The sequence below is a fragment of the Petromyzon marinus genome, chromosome 38 (genome assembly GCF_048934315.1).
Source record: "Petromyzon marinus isolate PM22_M1 ecotype Great Lakes invasive population chromosome 38, UKy_Petmar_22M1.pri1.0, whole genome shotgun sequence".
In the NCBI taxonomy this organism is placed as follows: domain Eukaryota; kingdom Metazoa; phylum Chordata; class Hyperoartia; order Petromyzontiformes; family Petromyzontidae; genus Petromyzon; species Petromyzon marinus.
The window spans coordinates 7,299,447-7,319,068 of record NC_133704.1 but is presented as its reverse complement, the minus strand read 5'-3'; the positions used below and the strand labels follow the sequence as shown (position 1 = coordinate 7,319,068).

General features: G+C 47.4%; 1 protein-coding gene across 1 annotated transcript in view; it reads right to left on the bottom strand.

Moving 5' to 3' along the window:
• Positions 1–6,075: 6,075 nt before the first annotated feature.
• LOC116950185 (uncharacterized) overlaps positions 6,076–19,622 on the bottom strand; it is a 127,134-nt gene continuing 113,587 nt past the window's right edge. The window contains exons 10-15 of the mRNA XM_032967750.2: positions 19,313–19,356; positions 18,446–18,508; positions 16,358–16,393; positions 15,575–15,610; positions 14,362–14,452; positions 6,076–13,247 (exon numbers count right to left, since the gene is read on the bottom strand). Coding sequence (XP_032823641.1) covers positions 13,135–13,247; positions 14,362–14,452; positions 15,575–15,610; positions 16,358–16,393; positions 18,446–18,508; positions 19,313–19,356 — 383 coding nt within the window. The 3' untranslated portion in view covers positions 6,076–13,134. The remainder of the gene's footprint in view (positions 13,248–14,361; positions 14,453–15,574; positions 15,611–16,357; positions 16,394–18,445; positions 18,509–19,312; positions 19,357–19,622) is intronic.

The window sequence follows — 19,622 nt, the reverse complement described above, 5'->3', positions numbered from 1 at the left end:
TAACCCCGCCTCGTTATCGTCGAGTCCCTCCCCTTCACATTCTAGCCACACCCCCCACCTCCCCTTTAATTTTCATCCGTTCTCAATGATCCTTAAACCAAGCGGTTCTTAAACCTTTTCTGCAGCCTTACACCCCTTTGGTTATAAATCGTAAAAAATATATAATGTAGAAACATACATCGGTTCGATGAAACAAAGTAGTTGTAACTTACGTGCTTAATTTGTCTGTCGATTATTATTTACCTTCTTATTAATCTGGCATGTCTCGCACTCCCAGATAGGGCATCTCGCACCCCATGTTAAGAACCACTGGTTCTTTAAATCACGTAAGTTACAACGTTAAGAACCACTGGCTCTTAATTGACAGACACCCAGCAACTCATCACCCATACGCAGTACGCATTGCCGGCACGAATCTACCCTGCATTGGACAAATTAGTTTCATCATCGTCATCCATGATCAATCCAGTGCTGCATCATCATTACCAACTCGTAAAACGTATTGCAACGGACTAACGTTTTGGGCAATTACCGTACATGGATATTGTTATATATAAAACCGGTTATTGCTGACCGAATGCAAATGGTGCCGAATGGGTGGACTGGTCCCCATCATGGCAATGTGGAATTTCCATAATTGGCCCAGTTCCACCTAAAGCAGTTCAGCACTGCCCTGCTTTCGTTTGAGCCTGAGGGGGTTGAGGGTGGAGAAGTGGTCATGGTTTTTTTTTTGGCATTCAGAATGTACATGTTTAATATGGTCCCTGCATTGAACTCGCATTGACCAGCGTGGTGAGGTATGGTCAAACAACTCCCATGACCGACCGGCATAGCACGTGGAGGCCTTCATCTGGCAGTGGATTGACAAAGGGCAGACCATTGAATTTTTTTAAATAATACAATACATAATGCAGTACAATATCATGTACGTCTGAGTGATTTATTATTTACACAACGACGCTCATGATTTAATTGAGGTTTTTTTTGTTATCACAGATCTCTCAATCCACTAATGGGTGAAGACAGGGGTCGGTTACGCGGGGTTGTTTGACCATACTTCACCACGCTGGTCAGTGCATGTTGGTGGAGACCCGTACGGGTTCAGATATCATCAACTCCTGACGACGGCTGGGAATAAGAATCAAGGTCACAACGCAGTCGCATAACCACTGCGCCACCGCTCCTCTCCCTGTGATTCACGCACGGGCGATTTACGAAAAGTGCTGTAATTAAACTATTATCGTGTTGTTTTCATCGCTTAATTTCCGGGTGAGAATTAAGGAGTGGGTTATCGTTGACAGCGCAAGAGAGTATTTGCAAAGGTCGCAGCTGCCGCTGCAGGCAAGAATACAGTGCAAATATGATGATGATGGGTTTTTTTTGTATTGTTGAATTTGGTGTTGGGAGGTGCGCGTGTGCGTGTGTGTCACAGCGTCACACGTGCACCGCCTTAGGGATGTTACCACGGTAGGTGGGGCAGAGAGAGGATCACTGGTGTGGCGCTCGGAATAAGCTACACTAAGCAAAAGCATGGTGTCTCAAGTAGTTGAAGGGATTCCATATTCATGAAACAAAAATAGGAATATATCAGCTCGAACTCAAATCCGAATTAATGTGAAATTTTCATCAGAATAAAACGAATGTCAAATCCTTATCTTGCCTGCATCTGTCACATGTCACGACAACTATCTCGTCCGTATCTGTCTTCTCATCTCATGACATACCTCTTTGTTTTGACCACATTCCTCTCATCTCGCTACATCTCCGCCCCTTGTAATCGTCTGTCATATCAGTCGGTGTTCAGATGTGAAATAGGAGAGGAGGAGGGGGGTCTAACATAACTTCTGCTTTTAGCGCCCCCCAATCGGTGAGCACCGTCCATTGGAGGCAATTGCGAACAAGAGCTTCGTAGCTCATCGGATTCCTCCAATCTAAATAGAGATTCAGATTCTGATAACACGGGAGAGACACGGTGGGAGAAGGGGCCATGAGAGTGAGGTTACGGGCGAGAGACGATGAGACGCTGAAAACGATCCATCTCCGGTATAGTTCATCAGATTCCTACGCTCATGATGCAATGGAAATGAATCGTAGGCACGAGTATCAATTATTTACGAATATTAATGTCGTACCATGTCCTGTACTGTAATTGATTCACGCGTGACATCCGCAGCCACTGGTGGCGCTATGATCATCGCAATATTCGAGAAAATAATCGGTCCTCGAATCCAATTGCAACCCAGAATCTTCGGGTAAAGTAGGCAAGGTTGAAATGTTTTTTTAGAACTTTGCCGAGGTATGCATTTACTTTCGTGTTTAAATGTATACAGTATGTAAATATGTAAATGTATAATAGAAGTGTGATCTCAGAGTAGACATTTGATTGCTGCAGTTGCTGCGTTGGCAGTGGTGCAGAAGTACAAATAACAATAAATACTCAACACGTCAATAACACTGGCCTTAAAGATAGGTTTCATATAATTTTATAATAGGCGACGTTTTCAGGCTACTGATTTATGCGCTCTGAAGAAACGTCGCCTATTGTCTATAATATTTAACTTTTCAAGCCACGGTGTTATTGACGAACGTGTTAAGTGTTGTGTTTGTTAATTGCACTTGTGCACCACTGCAAACGAAGTACGTGTATCTCCAAATAATTAATACAATTACATATAATTATACTTAGAATGTGCTAATAACCCCTGCGCCGAGGAATAAATTCTGCTCTGTGAATATTAAGCAGCATTTCGTCGATGGAATATGAATCACTCGTTCATGTTTGTCCTGGTCGCGAGCACACTGTTGTTTTCATTACAGTGACATATTCTCTCGTGAACGCGTCCGATCTCGTCGGATCTCGGAAGCTAAGCAGGACCCTTGAGGCTGGACAGCGCGTGGATGGGCGACCACCGTGCGTGCATAATAGGTGCTATAGGCTGCTACGTTGTGTGCGGCAGAGGTCTGCGCAGCAAAGTCAATCGTTGCATTGCACAGCACTCCAATGCTCGCCGTTTTCGTCAACGCGCATCGACCGGCGTGGTGAAGTATGGTCAAACGGCAGCCCCCGCAACTCGCGCGGCGTGAGAAGGGAGGCCACCCCATAGACGCAGCGTCGGACTGACAAAAAGTGGCCCCCGTGTGCGTTGCCCGCATTCATTTATTTTTCGGCAAACAAACAAAATACAATATTTGACGGACCAAACAACGCCCGTTTTTCTTTTTTTTGAGACGCGCGAGGTGGCGAGCGACTTTGACACTGGGCCGCTTGTTGCGAGCAGCAACGGGGAGACAGCAGGCGAGGTGATGAGCCCCTTCGCAAAGCCCCCAAGCACCCCGCTGGCGGCCACGCTCCTAAGAGGCCCCCCTCACGCTGCCGCTGTTGCCGAGGGGACGGCGCGAGGAGGGATTGAGACCGAGGCGCGGATGCGCGATGGACACGCGGGCACTCGTCTCCTTGGGGGGGTTTGGGGGGTGGGGGTGGCACGTGTGGGGGGACTGGGCCGGGGGTGGGGCGGGGGGAGCATGTGGGTGCAGGGGTGGGGGGGGGCGGTGTGAATGAAATGGGTAGCGAGGGCAGGGTGGGTTGGTGTGGGAGAGAGGTGCGTAGGTGTGTAAGGGAGGGGGGCAGGTGTGGTGAGGGGGGGCGTGTGTGTGGAGGATTGGGGGGTAGGTGTGTAAGGGAGGGGGGCAGGTGTGGAGAGAGGGGGGGGCGTGTGTGTGGAGGAGTGGGGGGTAGGTGTGTAGGGAGGGGGGCAGGTGTGGAGGGAGGGGGTAGGTGTGGAGGGAAGGGAGAGGAAGCGGTGGGGGCAGGTGCTGTTGGGCGTAGGCGTGCAGCGAGGGGCTGCATATGTGGAATTGGAGGGAGGTGAGGAGGTTATGGTGAGGAATTGGGTGGGTGGGCCATGTCTGGGGGGAGGGCAGGCGTGGTTGATGACGGGGTGTGTGTTGAGAGATCCAGGAGGAAGGGAGGTCAGTGTAGGGGTATGGTTTACGTATGGAAGGAGGAGGGGGGGGGGGTGTTAGAAGAGAAATGCTCGGGGAGACATGAGGAGGGATGTTCAGGGATAGAGTCGGAGACACAAGAAGCGGTAAGCGCGCGATTCCACCGTTGTCTCGCGAGGCGTTGCCATCGATATGAATCAATGAATCAATGCCTCCTTGACGAACGCCCCATCAGTCATCGCTCTCACATCCCAGTGCGCCGTCTTATAAGCCCTCAGTCAAATCGCTTAATTGTAAATCTGACTCGTGCTCGTTAGCGCTGGTAGATTTTCTACGTGCGGCATGAATGACCTCATTCATGCTCAAGGTCACTCACCGAGCACAGTGGTTACCCCCCCCCCAACCCGCCCCCTCCCCCCCATATAAATCTTAATGTCACTTTGATCGCTTTTGATTGCTTGTCCTGTGTTTTTTTCGGCCTGCCATCGACAAACTGGTCCCCTGGCAGAGATTAGTTGGCCCTTCCATAGGAATGTAGAATTTCCACCAGGGCTCAAGCGCACTTGCACACGCCGTTGTAAAAGACGGTGTGCATTGCATGGTTCAACCCGACATGTTTAACTCCTCGGGGAAAGATTGTCGGCAAATATTGAATTTTCAAAGCCGAGTTGAGTGCAACACCAAATTTAACGTTGCGTTTTTTGTGTGAACGGAGCCGAGGCGATCAACTCACTGCACTTAAACACCCGATATCATCAAGGGTGGCTGGAACCTGGACTCGAACCCAGGTGGTTCGTGGTCATCTTTTATCGCATGGCTGATGTTGATGTACAGCAGTCTTCATCAATAATTTTCAGAGGTCGGCGGGGGGAGGAGGGGGGCACTTTCGTCGTTAAGACATCAGTGTGAGGGCCGCCACACCGCCTGCAAGATGTGTTTCCACACGTGTTGTGCATTGTCTGGGGCCGTACGTCAGGGGCCGCGCTAAAGGCCACCAGGGGTCCCCACTGGCCCGCGGGACTTACAATTAAAAACACTGAAGTAGAGCAACAACTGGACTTTTATATTGAGATCGCCAAGCCAGAAAATCGTGTCAGGAATACATTTCAAGCTATGACCCCTGAGCGACCTCTGTAACCTTTGTGTGTGTTTTTTGTATCTTCACCCTTATTATGTCTCTGCATCTTCGAGCCCACAAATCCCGTGACTGCGGCCGCTCGGCTCTTCTTTATCCATGAGCTTCTACTATTCTCTGCCTCTTCTCTGTCACTTCCACTATCATCTAATATCATTCCATCACATCCTCCCATCTCACCGTCGATCTCTCTCTCTCTGCTCCGTCTACCCTGCACCAATGGCAACTCCATAGCCCTTCTCATTTCACGCTTTGTCTCTTTTTAATTCGTGCCCAAATCATCAACGCCTCGTCACCCTTGTCTTCTCAGGAATAATAGTGACCCCTTGCTAAGACTCTAACGCAATATTCTCACCTCCTTTTCCTTCGCGATTCACAACATCTATCTCAGCATTCTCATCTGCTGCCCTTTCATGCCACTCTCTCTCGATATATATTTTCCCGATACCATCTTTTGTATTTGCAACACTTGATCAGTTCTTGACTTGCACAGAAAACCTGCGATAATGCGTGGAGCCGGATTGAGAAAGTGGATTCGTAAAAGTACAATTATGAAGGTGCAGCCCTGAAATCGCTTACTCGTGCCACAGCTGGAGGATGGGCCTCAACTACAGGGAGCACTCCACACGAGAGCCGATCTAGAGGGCAAGTTGGTCTACTCTCCCACACTGGCCGGACGTCTTGGAACAAGTGAGAGTGCCCACATTTCACCCCACCACACGCGAGACCTGCCCATCGAACTTAACTGTGGTGGGTGGGTGGACAGAGGTGGGCGGTGGAGGGGAATTAAAAAAAAAAACTTTCCACATTTATTTTTTTGGCCGCCGCGCCGAGAGATCAAAATCGAACCCGCCACCTCTGGATTGCAAGTCCTTTGCGTTTACCATTGCACCACTGACGTATGTGCTTGTTTTTTCAACAAGTGAAATCAACCTCACGAAAAACGGTGCAAAAATCCAGTGGAGGTCATGGTAATTGATTAGAAAAAGAAACACAAACCCAAAAAACAAAACTTTAATTCAAAGTCTACAATAACAGCAACAATGATCACAGAGCTCACAAACGAGTCGTAATTAACCAAGAAATTATGACCTTCAAGGAAAATGCAAGTACAACAACCTAAAAGAACCAGCGGTTATGTTGAGATAGACACAGCCATGCAGTCCCACGCTAGTTTTCATGATCGTAAAAAAAATACAGGGAGACTCTTGTCTTATCTTGCTCCAGTACATTACCACGTGATAAGCCACTTTGTCGAGCGATCATTCAAGGCCAGGTCGTTTCTGAAAAAGAAGTTAATAGCTCAGTGGGCTTTACCTGGTAAGATAAACAGACGTTAATAAAGTCGTAATTAATCGCAGTAACAGTTCTATTTCCGATGGTCTGAAATCCGTTTTAGCTAAAGGTCTAAACTTTGCAGTCACACCTAAACACATACCAGTTAATGATATAATTGCCCAAGTAGACGTTGCTCTCAGGGGCCTGGGTCACATCGCTGCAGACGTAGCAAGATCTGAAATCGCTGCAACCCTCAAAAACGCTAAGATGCCAGCTAGCAACCTCAGCAAAGATGAGCGTTTTGAATTATATAAATTAAAAAAGAGGAATGATATTGTAGTTCTCTCAGCTGACAAAGGCAATGCTACTGTTATCATGGATAAAATAGAATACAACAACAAAATTAAAGAATTACTCGACGATGGTAGTTATACAAAAATAAAAAGAGATCCCACCAACAGCCTCGTCACACAAACCAACAAAATAATTTCTGATTCAACCGCATTAATTGATCAATCTAAACAGTTTTCGTTGAAACCTTCTGTTGCCAGGCCACCAAGATTATACGGCTTACCAAAAATACATAAAGTTGATACACCTCTTCGTCCCATAGTCTCTACTATCAGCTCCCCCACCTACAAACTAGCTCGTTTTTTGTCTGAAATCCTGCGTCCTTTCACTGGAAAGACCACCTCTGCGGTACAAAATTCTACTCACCTGGTATCAACAATCAAGGGTATTTCCCTGTCCCCAGACGACCTGCTTGTCAGTTTTGATGTAGTTTCCTTATTCACCAAGGTTCCTGTACCTGACACCATTGCAATCATTGAAGACTTGGTTCATCAAGGACTAAACACTGAGGTACCCCCCCTGGTGAGACACTGTTTAACCAATACATACTTCACTTGGAATGGAACTTTCTACAAACAAACTGAGGGCACCCCAATGGGCTCCCCCCTTTCTCCAGTTATAGCTAACATTTTCATGGAGAAATTTGAGACTGACGCCATCCAGACTGCCACTCTGCGCCCAACCTTATGGAAGAGGTACGTGGATGACACTTTTGTCATCTGGCCACATGGCCGGCCTGCTCTAGACAAATTCTTCGACCACATCAATTCCATACACCCAGCCATCAGATTTACCATGGAAGTCGAAATAGATGGCAAGATACCTTTTTTGGATGTCCTAATTAAAAAGAGACCTGATGGTTCAATGAGCCACTCTGTCTACAGGAAAGCTACCCATACGGATGCTTATCTGAAACCGGATTCCCACCACCATCCATCACAGAAGAATTCTCTCATCAAGACTCTGTATCATAGAGCCCAATGCATATCCGACCAGGAACACATAAGCAGTGAACTCAAGCACGTACACCAAGCTCTTAGGGCTAATGGTTACTCCGACTATACAATCCGCAAAGCTATCACTCAAACCATGAAGAAGAACCCTCTTGAGGAGCCTTTCAAAACCATCACTTTACCCTACATTGCTGGGATCACAAAAAAGATCTCCAAAATCTTGAATAAACACAAGATCCAGGTCCGTTTCAACACATTACATAAAATCCGTGATCTGGTTCCGTCTGTAAAAGATGTGATTCCGGACATACAATACCCTGGTGTCTACAAACTAAGTTGCCTCTGTGGTAGTAGTTACATTGGAGAAACCAAACGCCATATCTCGGACCGCATTCGTGAACATAAAGCAGACCTTAAACACGGTAGGACCAACACCTCGGCCGTAGCAGATCATTGTTCTAATTCAGTAGGCTCACATGCCATTGACTTTTCCAAGACGGAGGTTCTTTGTAAGCCATCTGGCTTCCATGAGAGATTCGTTCATGAGGCTATCCACATATACAAACACAGAGACAATTTCAACCGAGAAGATGGATTCTATCTTAGCAATCATTGGAAAGATTTGATAAATCATTTCAGTTCTTGATTGATTGTTCACGCTTACAGTGCCTTTCAGACAGCATACATAAAAACAAATTTCGTCTCCCCCCTCCTCTTTTCAAAAAATAGATGGACTAGTCCTGGCAAACTGCCATCGTTGCGCGTGACGCAAACGTTATTTTTATATATATAAATAAATATGCCGTTTTCAAAATAAATTTATGCAAACCGACACACCTGATGATGACCGTTTGAGTTATGGTCGAAACGTCGTGAGAATTTTTTATTGTTTTATATATATTTTGTTATTTTGTTGTTTCTCTTCAACGTGACTTTACCGAAAAAACTAAGAATATGAATAAGATAAACATTGTTTAGTTTGAATCTTGGTGTGAAGCATTCGTGACTGCAGGAATCCATACTCTTTGGTTCTTTCGGTAAAGTCACTGTAGGTATAAAAAATAATAGATCACGATGTTTCGACCGTCAGCAGTCCTGTCCTCCTGCTGTGTTTGTTTCACACCTGATGACGGTTGCTTGTGTTGCGATCAAAACGTCGTGATCTATTTTTTTATACCTACGTGACTTTACCGAAAGAACCACAGAGTATTGTTTAGTTTTATTTGTATATTTTAAAAAAGTGATTTGTTTACCTTGTACTGTGCACTCCTATCGTGTTTTTTTGTATTGTTGGTTGTTGTAACTGTCTGACCCGCTCCGACTGGACATCTGTGAAACAGAGCTTTAAAACTCATTGGATTCCTCCAGTATAACTAAATATTCTGACTCTGATCCCATTCAATGTTGGTAGGAGGGTGGCACACGCTGGGGATGCTATGTATTGTGCGCGTGTACATGCACTCTCTACACTTCGGAAGCAGATTGAATCACGGGTGGCTGAAACCCGGACTCGAACCCAGGTTCTCAGCGATACTGGCTGGTCCGTCTCTGACCTCTGGGCCATTGGGCCACCACGAAAGGCCAGTTTTATATTTACAGGTACATACTTGAGCTGCTGCCAGATTACCGTGGATCGATGTTATTTCGGTAATTACATTTAAACTACTTGGGGAAAATTATGCATGAGCATGGATTATGTAGCACTTTTCAATACGCGGTTGCCTTTGGAGGTATTTATAGCAATAAATATAAATAAATATCTCCCTCACATGGCACCAAGAGTCCTTTTGTACTGGATGGAGTCGCGCAATTTTTTGGCAACCCCTTTTATCAATAAGGCCAGTTTGTAATAGGTCAAGCACTTTTATCAATAAGGCCAGTTTGTAATAGGGCAAGCCCTTTTATCAATAAGGCCAGTTTGTAATAGGGCAAGCCCTTTAATCCATAAGGCCAGTTTGTAATAGAGCAAGTCCCTATCAGCAATACAACTTTGTACGCGAGTTTGGTAATATATCGAATCATCGTTACAAGACGGGATGAATGCGTAAATGCTTTGAAACGAAGTCGTTTTTGTTGTTGCTGTTGCATTTTCGTTTAACGCCGATGTCTCGCACACGAAGCGGCATTCAAATTTAAATAAATGCGCAGCTCCGTAGCTTCAAGTTAAAACAAACATTGAAACAAAAATCAACGTGTAAAAATATTATTGTACAAAAATATTATGAGCACCAAGAAATTGTATTTATCAAAAAAACACACGTTCCTATACTGCTTGATGCACATTAAATTCACTTCCCAGTTGCTATACGGCACAACGTCGCATATCTGACTTTGCTGGGGCACTTGAGGTATTGAAAGATCGTGAACATCAACGAGATAATGAAGGTTGTTTCCCCGCACGTCTTTAAACACGGGGAGACGCTCGACTGTGCTTTAGAAGTGAGCGGACATGCGCGAGATTGATAACAATGCATTATTGCGCGCGAAAATGTCAGATTTGTGAACGTCTTACCTTAGCAACAATCTCAGCAAGATATAAAGCCAACTAGAATATATTTACGCGGCAACACAAGCCAAGGTGTATATGAACCTATACGTGGGGCTCCGAATGCTGGAGCATCGAGACAATCCGATGAACAAAAAATTTAGCGACTGCCGGAATGAGCTCACTAAGAATACACAGGAGAGGGTCCTAGACTTCAGGAGCAATGAGGCGCGGCACAATGAGAAAACGACTGGGGCATGGGGTGACACTGATCCAAGAGAGAGACGACTCCGGTGGTTTGGAATGGATCTGGAAAGGATACCGCACTTGGCGTTACACTACAAAGACAAAGACCCCGCGCGTAGCCTTGACGGACTGTTGGGGCAAGTGCTGTTAGCGAGCATCTAAAAAGGCCGGAACGGTACACGAGGGGGTGGGTGGCCAATACCACGCCCTACCGCCTTTGTCTCCCTAGTTGCGATGTGTACACCCCACACCAGGTACTAATTTCAGGCTGAATCGACCTAGGGAAGGCCCAGGACCGGTTCAAATAATCGTCACTGGTGTTGGCTGTGAACGGGAATCGAACTCGGGTCACCGGGTTCGTAGCGTAGTGTGCTAACCGCTCCATATCGTTCACACACGCACGCGCACAAGCACGCGCACGGAACTCAAAACTAAAATTTGTATTTTACCGGGTAAGGCCCATTGAGATATATAGCTCTTTTTCAGAAGCGTCCTGGCCAAAAATGAAAGCTCAACGAAGTGGATTATGATGTGGAAATGTACAGCAGCCATTTACTCTAAAAAGGCATGTCTCTAAACGTGAAGGGAAGCCCTGGAGTGCCCGGAGAAAAATCCACGCGACCACGGGGAGAGAGACATGAAAACTCCAAATATACAGCAGGCGTCAGGGTCGAGGGTCGAACACACTACCTCCTGTATACCCGGCGAGGGAGTTAACATCTCCGAGCCACCGCGGCACCCGATATGTAAAGCAACGGAGGGAGAGCAACGATGCGCTGATTTGACGGAAATTAAATAACAATTCAGAACAAAAAAGGGCGACACAGGGGTGAAGGAAGCCGTGAAGCTGGCGTGAGACAGGGAGGGGGTGGAGAGATCTCATTCGGCTACATCGTCTGAACACGAAGAGAGAACGGGAACTAGAGACGAACAAGATCGAACATGTCAGTGACACCACGCTGATAAAAAAAAAAATCCTCCACTCGGCGTGGGCGGTTAATCGGACAGGATGGATAAGGGGGTCAGACACGCGACGTTGCACCGTTAACTGTGTTGCCAACACGAGCGTCGACCATCATCACTGCCACGGCGGCATCCTGTGGACGACCTATCTAGGGGGTGATCAAATGGGTACCGCTTTGTGGGATGTGAACAAGTGACCGTCCCATGGAGAGACTGACCCCTGCCATGGAAACGTGGGATTTCCACCGCTGGTCAGGGAATGGCAGTGGAGATGATCTGGGATCACCTGCGAGTTTAGGTGAGGCTACCTGTGAGTTCAGGCGAGATCAGTGAGTTCAGGTGAGATAACTTTGTGCCTTCGGGAGAGATCACCTGTGAGGGGACATAATGGCGGGATCACTGCACGCGTTTGGCATTTCTGCCCTTAACCGTATTATCTCTGCAAGGCGAGGCAAGACCGGCTTAGCATTAGGGTTATCCTGTGGACAGACCGGCCCTTGTCATAGGAATGTGGAATTTCCACGACTGGCGCGGGACCATCAAGAGAGAAATGAGCAGGGAGATAAAAGACAGGAAAACATCCCCCCTTACAGCCTTAACAGACTATAGGGGCAAGTGCTGTTGACGAACGCCTTTGAAGGCCGTGGACCAAGCATTTACAGGAACTCCTCTACTTACGAACGAGTTAGGTTACAGAGTTCTGTTCGTAAGTCGAATTGTTCGGTAGTTCCAACTTTACTCCTGTTTATTCCAAACTTGTTCTTACGGCGTGTACTCTAAACACGAGAAATGGCTTAAAAAGTTGTATAATGTCCTGTAGATGTGGATGCTACTGGCTCCTCATGTTCTGTAGATACAGATGCTATCACCACCATCTATTGCGTGGCGGTTGAACTTACGATTCTCAGGCCGAACAGGCAACTGGACAAGTTTGTTCGTGTCTCTGAAAGTTCGTAAGTAGCGGAGTCACTGTACACACTTCATCCAGTTGACATTTGTTGGTAGCAATACGGAAGAGGTTGACAGAAGACAGCCACTTTTATCAACCTTCTGCTCATGTTGGTCTGCTTGTTCCTACCCTTAATTGAAAATCTCATTCTCCCACGCCCCCATCTTTTTTTTATTCAATCGGGTTTCTGCCTTTCGACTAAAGAGCAGCATTGCCCCCTTACTCCGTGCGTCTTCCCCCGTTTAGAGGCAGGACTTCGGGCCAAGTGGGGAGAGTTTTACAGCCATGGGCCCAGTTTGTCCGAGTCGCTGGTAGAGTGCAGTAGGGTAGCACGTGACTCGTAGTAGTAGCCAGAGCCATAGTGAGAGGTATGATGGATGTGGTGTACATCCCTCCCATCCTCCGCTAAGAGCATACAGCTGTCAATTTCACCTTCCCCACCACTTCCCAAACCCCTCCTCCACTGCCACCCCTGCCCCATAGCTAGGGTTGCCACCTCTGAGGTCCAAAAAAAAAGGGATGTGTAATGGGAATAAGAAGAATATCTCACAATACCGCGAGAGGGGAGAACCACATGTAAATGCATTGCCTTGCCCGGTGTACCACTATTATTATTATTATTATTCGTACTGTAACTACGGAACTGAGACTTTTGATATCCTGGGAAGGTTTACATATTTCCCAAGGACAGCAGCTACCTCCAAAAATGAGGATAATCCTGGGAAAACCAGGACAGGTGGCAACCCTAACCCGTAGAGCAAGCTCCAGTACCGGGCCTGCCGTGGCCATTCCAGTTTTTATTTTGTGTTTTGGTCACGACGCGGCGCGCGGTTCAGGCCACCGAGGTCGCTTGTCCGGGCGTGCGTGGAGCCACCCTCCTCCTCCTGAGCTCCAGGAGCCGACCAGCGTCGACTCCACCTTCTGCCTCACCGGCCGGGAGTGGCTCTGGATGTCCCGGTGGCGGAGGGGGGGGGCAAGAAGGAAGAGATGGGGGATTTGGCAAGGTCAAAAGGTCATTTGCAGGCAATGTCATAGATCCCACCGTACCCACCTCCCTTCTGCTCGATGAAGGTTTTCCCAACAATCCGGTGTGGTCATCGCTCACGGGTAATCTCTCCTGCATGCACGACCGCCGCCGTTCAAATACGAATTAAATCGGCGCACACCGCGCGCACCCGATGATTACTAAACGTGCCCCACGTGCACGTAAGAGGGTAGCTCCGATTAAAATTGAGAGATGTCGTGCGTGTACGTGTGTACAGCACTCGCGTGTCCCACGTGACCCTGAGAGTCGGACATCTGTGAAAACGATCTTCGCAGCCCCTCGGATTCCTCCAGTACGAATACATATTCTGATTCTTAGTTCCTCGTGAGAATCGGCGTTCGCCACGTCACGTGGTACGCGTTTGGCGACCGTCAGCGTGCAGCGGGCACGATTGTGAGGACTGGCGCTCGGGGAACCTTGTGCTAGGGCCCGTCGTCATCGCTGGCCCCTCGTGGATTTTATCCCCCGCTGAGATGGACGAAGGCCTCCCCCGCGATCTGCCACCGCCAATTTCGCACGCCACGGCCACCGTCTCGCTGAAATCGCAGCCAGCGATGCTCGCCCGCTGCCACCAGGGGGCGCTCCCGCCTCACGATGCATCGGCGATCAAATTCTATTCTATTATTTCGCATTGACAAAGCGCCCTCTTGGAGGGCGCTTTAAGATGCAATCCGACGGTGTTCAGTGAGGAAGGCGATGGAATGGGTGGAGGGACAGGGGCTGGGAATGGAGCTGATGTTGCAGGGGTAAGGTGAGGGTATTCCACGCAGGTGCCACTGCGTGTGCGTTCTCTTATTAGAAATACATTCATTAAAAAAAAACAAGTGACCTGAACTCGCAGGTAGCCTCACCTAAACTCACAGGTGATCTAACCTGAACTCACAGGTGATCTCTCCCGAAGGCACAAAGTGATCTCACCTGAACTCACTGATCTCGCCTGAACTCACAGGTAGCCTCACCTAAACTCGCAGGTGATCTCGCCTGAACTCACAGGTGATCAGGAGGTGACCTCACCTGGCCACACCATCTCCTCCAGTAGTGTCACGCGACGCAGCAGCAGCTGAAACTCGGCCTGTAGCTCCTGGAAGGCCTGCCAGCCGTCGGACTGTCGAGGGGGGAATCACAGTGTTACATCTTAGTCAGCATTCCTATTTCACGTCAATCTCAGTCGCACCTTTCGATGAGCACGGTTGGCTACGCACGGCGCAAAAGAAGTTCAATGTGCAGTACGACGACAACGTGGCTGCAATTCTAGCCAAGTCTCAGGCGGTGGCTGTCATTGATTCCAGTGCTCTTTCCCTGACGCAATTCTGGGTTCCGATTTTGCTTTTCAAGAATCGTTTTTTTTAAAAACAAAAACGCCCAAAACATTGCGGCGAATGTGGTTGCCGCAGGGGTCGTCACACGAGCCCAATAAGGAGACGACATTAAAACCACATATGTTGACAAAACGCACCATTATAGCCAACTGGGGAAGAGCCACGCTCGCCCAAACGCCGCAGGAATGGGCCAATGAATTGTCAAAGATTGCTGCTGTAGGGCGTACCACCAAACACGGAACCCCGTCACTATCTCTCCTCCAGTGGGCATGGATTCTTAAGAGCATTCAGGAGGGCATTTAGGTCCTCCACCTCCTCCTCCTCCTACAGGGCTATCAGAACTCAGGAAGACACCAGGGAGTTGTAGGGTTTCTTGAAACATGCAGATTTTGATATGTTTCCATTGCACCGTAGTCTGTAATATGTGGGTTGTGGTGGTGTCAACCCCCTTTCATATAATGTGTTTATCGTTTTGTTAATAATAAAATACTTTGGGGAAAAAAAAACCCCTACACATATATGATATATACTAATGCACTCTTGCAAACTCAGGTCAATCTTGCCTCTTCAGTTCTCACCTGGTTAAACAGGTAAAATTGACATAATTTACAGCCCCCCCCCTTTGTCAATCCACAAGCAGTGCCGGTCATGGTGGGGGGAGGGGGTTCATTGATTAAATGTCACCATGCCGGTCAGTGCAGTGTTGCAAAATGGTGCGTCAAAGAACGCTTGGAACATCACTCGGCACTCGTGTTTCCAACATCACTGACATCTATAGCATTTGAAAGAACGGATTGGCCAAACATCCCAGGCAGGACTCTGCTAAACACCAGTCTCGAGACTCGGCAAGGCTTGCCTGGACAAACGAAGGATTAAAAAATTATACAAACAATCCAGGTTCTACTCACGGAATCCCCCTTGCCTCCTTTCGCTCCAGTGTCACCCTGCACAAGGAGAGAACACAACGTCGACTGTAAATCTGACAATGCAACACCGACTAGAACGCAATGAGCGGTAGTCACAGGCTTTGTAATTGGCCGATACTCATAGACATTTGGCCGGTGGCTAAGGCTTCTTAACAGAGCAAAGCTCTCTCTCTTTCTCTAGCTCTCTCGCAACCCCATTCACCGCAAGCGTTGTTCAAACGCGGCCCACACCGTTGCACCTCTGGAAGCCGGACTCGGCGAGAGAGCGAGCGAGCGAGAGGGGGCGAGGACACCGCTCGTGGAGCAAGTGACGGACTCATGTGATCACGTGCTGTGCGAGTGTGCATTCTCGGGTTCGTGGACGTGCGTCTTAAGTTGGTTTCTTTTTCATTAATCAATGCAAATATCATGTCAGCCAGCCACCCAAAAACTTTATTTTCACCGCCGGCCGTTACAATTTCCACTCAAATTACGTGCTAATAGTACATTTAAAAGGAGATTTTTAAAAAGATAAACAATACAAATGAGAGTTGGATTGAATCGTGATGGGGGGGGGGATCATTAAATGTACAACAGTAGTCTCAGTTCATATTTTTCAGACCGCTTGTTAGGCTGGAGTAGGTGGCACGTGACTAGTAGTAGTAGCATCCACAGACACAGCGTGAGGGTTAACTGACTCAGACAAACCCCGGCTGGAATGAGGCCGTGTTAGGAGTAAGAGACAGACTGAAGCCGAGAGAAGGGAGGTTCTTCTTTCCTCTTTACCTGGGGACCACGCGATCCCCGCTCTCCGCGCTCCCCCTGGTGGCCGAAAGAAACATAGCACGTTTACAAATCTACCGGGAAGCTTCACCGCACGCGTGGGTGTGTAATGTGAGGCTCCCATATCAGCATTACAATACTCATAGCCAGCATTGTGAATCTTAAAATACTTTGATCATTTATGGCAATGATAATTATACCAATGGCCATTCATAATTGGTGAAAAACAATGCGTCATAATAATGATACAAATCGACGCTCATCGGTGTCAGAAACCTGCACACGAACAACGATAAATGCGACGACGGGTTGAAAAGTGCCCAAAGATGCGAGGAAGAGAAGCGGCATGCTTGGCATTACACTGAGAAGACTGACGGAGACAACACATGGGTCAGGAACAAATATCAGGTCAGAAATATATTGCTCGGCAAAGTAAGGGGGGGATCATGCTCTGAACAATGCTCTTTGTGTTTTTTTTTTCGGAAAAGTCACGTAGGTTAAAAAATAAATTAAAAAAATGAAAACTATATTAAAATCACGACGTTTCTGGCGCTACACAAGCGTCCTTCTTCAGGTGTGGACAACGTAGCGAAAGCACAAACGCGTAAATGTGTCTCAGTGTGTCTCAACCATCTCTGCTTTCGCTAGGTCGCCCCCACCTGAAGAAGGACGCTTGTGTTCAGGGGCGGTGCCAGGATTTCAGGCCGGGGTGACATTCAACAAATGTTAATTTCAAGAATGATTTAGAGAGAGTCAGGCTGTTGAACTAGACGCCATCGGTTGGCGACACGCTCTGACAATGCAGTTGCACGGAGTCCACCAGACCGACTGTCGTACACTTATACGCAGAATGTCACCCCCCCTGTCACCCCCCCCCCCTGGCCCCGCCCCTGCTTGTGTTGCGCCCCAAAACGTCGTGATTGAATTTACTTTTCATTTATTTTATTTATTTTTTACCTACGTGACTTTACCGAAAAAAAACAAAGAGTATGAATCCTTGCAGTCACGAAAGCTTCAATTCTAAAATTAATGCTCTGAACAAGTCTGTGCAGGATCTTGCTGCCATGTAGCAGGCCATGGAGGGGTTAAGATGTTCAAACACCAAATACAGACAAATTGCAAGGGATTTAGTCTGCATTAAGCACGCATACTTGTGACAACACATGCAGACAAACATGCTCTGATATAATGTATGCATTGGCTTTGAAAATGATAGGTCTACATCAGAGACAGCCTTCTCCGTGGCCCTGTCTCACCGGCGTTAGATCAGAGAGGACGCCAAAAGGCGAACAGCAAAAAAGACAATGCAAGTATCCAAGTGTTAATAGCTCGGCTTGAGCAATTACATCTGTGGGACGTTTTTTGCCAGTATCACAACTCATGAATAAATAAGAAGAGTGTTTACCCTTTCTGGCAATAGAACGGGAGGCGTTAAAATGTTCAAACACCAACTATATACATACTCTTTGGTTTTTTCGGTAAATTCACGTAGGTAAAATAAAATAAGTGAAAACAGCTCAATTAAATCACGACGTTTCGGAGGCAACACAAGACGGAAGCTTGTCTTGCCTCCGAAACGTCGTGATTTAATTTAGTTTGGTTTCATTTATTTTATTTTACCTACGTGACTTTACCGAAAAAACCAAAGCGTATGAATCCTTGCAGTCACGAAAGCTTCAAATCTAGAACCAACTAGATACCTATTACAAGGCATCCTTTTTGCCATTCTCTGCCCTTACAATCAGTTTCGAAGACAACGCGTTTAAATTTTGAGAGCATGTTTGATTGCATGCTTTTTTGCCACAAGTGCGTGTTGTCGATGCACACTTGATGCCTTGTAATAGGGATATCAATTTGGCGTTCGGACATTTGAAAACCTGTTTTATTGCAAGAAAGGTTAAAGCCTCTTTATAGATTGTTCACCACTGCGATGCGGCACTGGCAAAAGCGTCGCCGTAGATAGAAGAGCCATTGCCCGAAATGTCCCCGAGCACAGTAAATATATATTTTTATCATCTTTGGGGGGAATCGCTGTCACGGACGAATGTGTTTGGGTGACCGTATGTCGCGGTTACTACTACTACTACACACCAGCTCGCCTTTCTCCCCCCTGGGTCCCAGTTGCCCAGGTCTTCCCTCCGGCCCTGGGAGACCCTGACAGAGGCGAAAGAACCAGCACGCGCGGTCGCTTATTCTCGCGGGCACGATAGACGCTCGGTCACCAGGGAGAGCCCTTGTTGAGAATCAAGACTCTCGTTCTGGAGTGTTCTACCGAACCCTCACAGCAGGCGGCGATGCTGCTGCTGCTATTGGTCGAAGCCAACTGCGTGTATGAGATTTGATCCTTGTGCATAATTAACGTACAGCGTTGTGGGATGCCTTTGGCATGAATGACGCTATATAAAATGATACAGTCTGTTCTCCCATAACGCGTGTTTTCATAACGCGAATTGGATAAGAATGTATTAGGGAACACTTTTGCGTTCATAACAGATGCGAATTGGATATAACGGGATTGAGTGAACGGAACCACGTCGTGCGAGTAGTCGTACGGCTGCCTCGGCGTAGCAGCGCGCAAGACGGGATGCTGCTGGATGCTTCTAGATGCTACCCACACGCCTCAGTCTTTGTTCAGCCCGCGTACGCATCTCACGTGCTGTCGTGGAATGTGATTTACTCTTTATTTTATATTTTAAGGCGTTTTTTTCCCATAACGCGGCGTTCTTCAGGGACGCAACTACCGCTTTGTAGAAGAACAGACATTATTATTATTATTGTGGGCAAACCCAATTTGAGTAATTTACTGCAGATTTTTAAAAATTGATATTTGAGGGTTCTGGTGGAGCCAATCGAGGCGTCCAGGCGATGACCCCCCCCTTCCCCGGTGCTCCCGCCCCCCGCGCCCCTCGCTCCCCCGCCCACCCCCTAACCCCGAGAGAAGGGGTCAAGGTCACTCACATCCCTCCCTGGGAAACCACGAGGGCCCTGGGGACCGGGATCTCCTGTGCACACAGAGGCAGAGTTGGGTGGGGGGTGGATAAGAATCACAATGTGATCTTGACTTAAAGCTTTCGCGACTGCAGGAATTCATATTCTTTGGGTCTTTCGGTAAAGCCACGTAGATAGAATAAAAAAAATGATATTTGTATTTTTTAAATTATTTTTATATCTACGTGGCTTTACCGAAAGACCCAAAGAATAATCACAATCATCAGATGACGACAACGAAGATGATGGTGGTGGTACCGGTGTTGAAAACAGTGGCGCG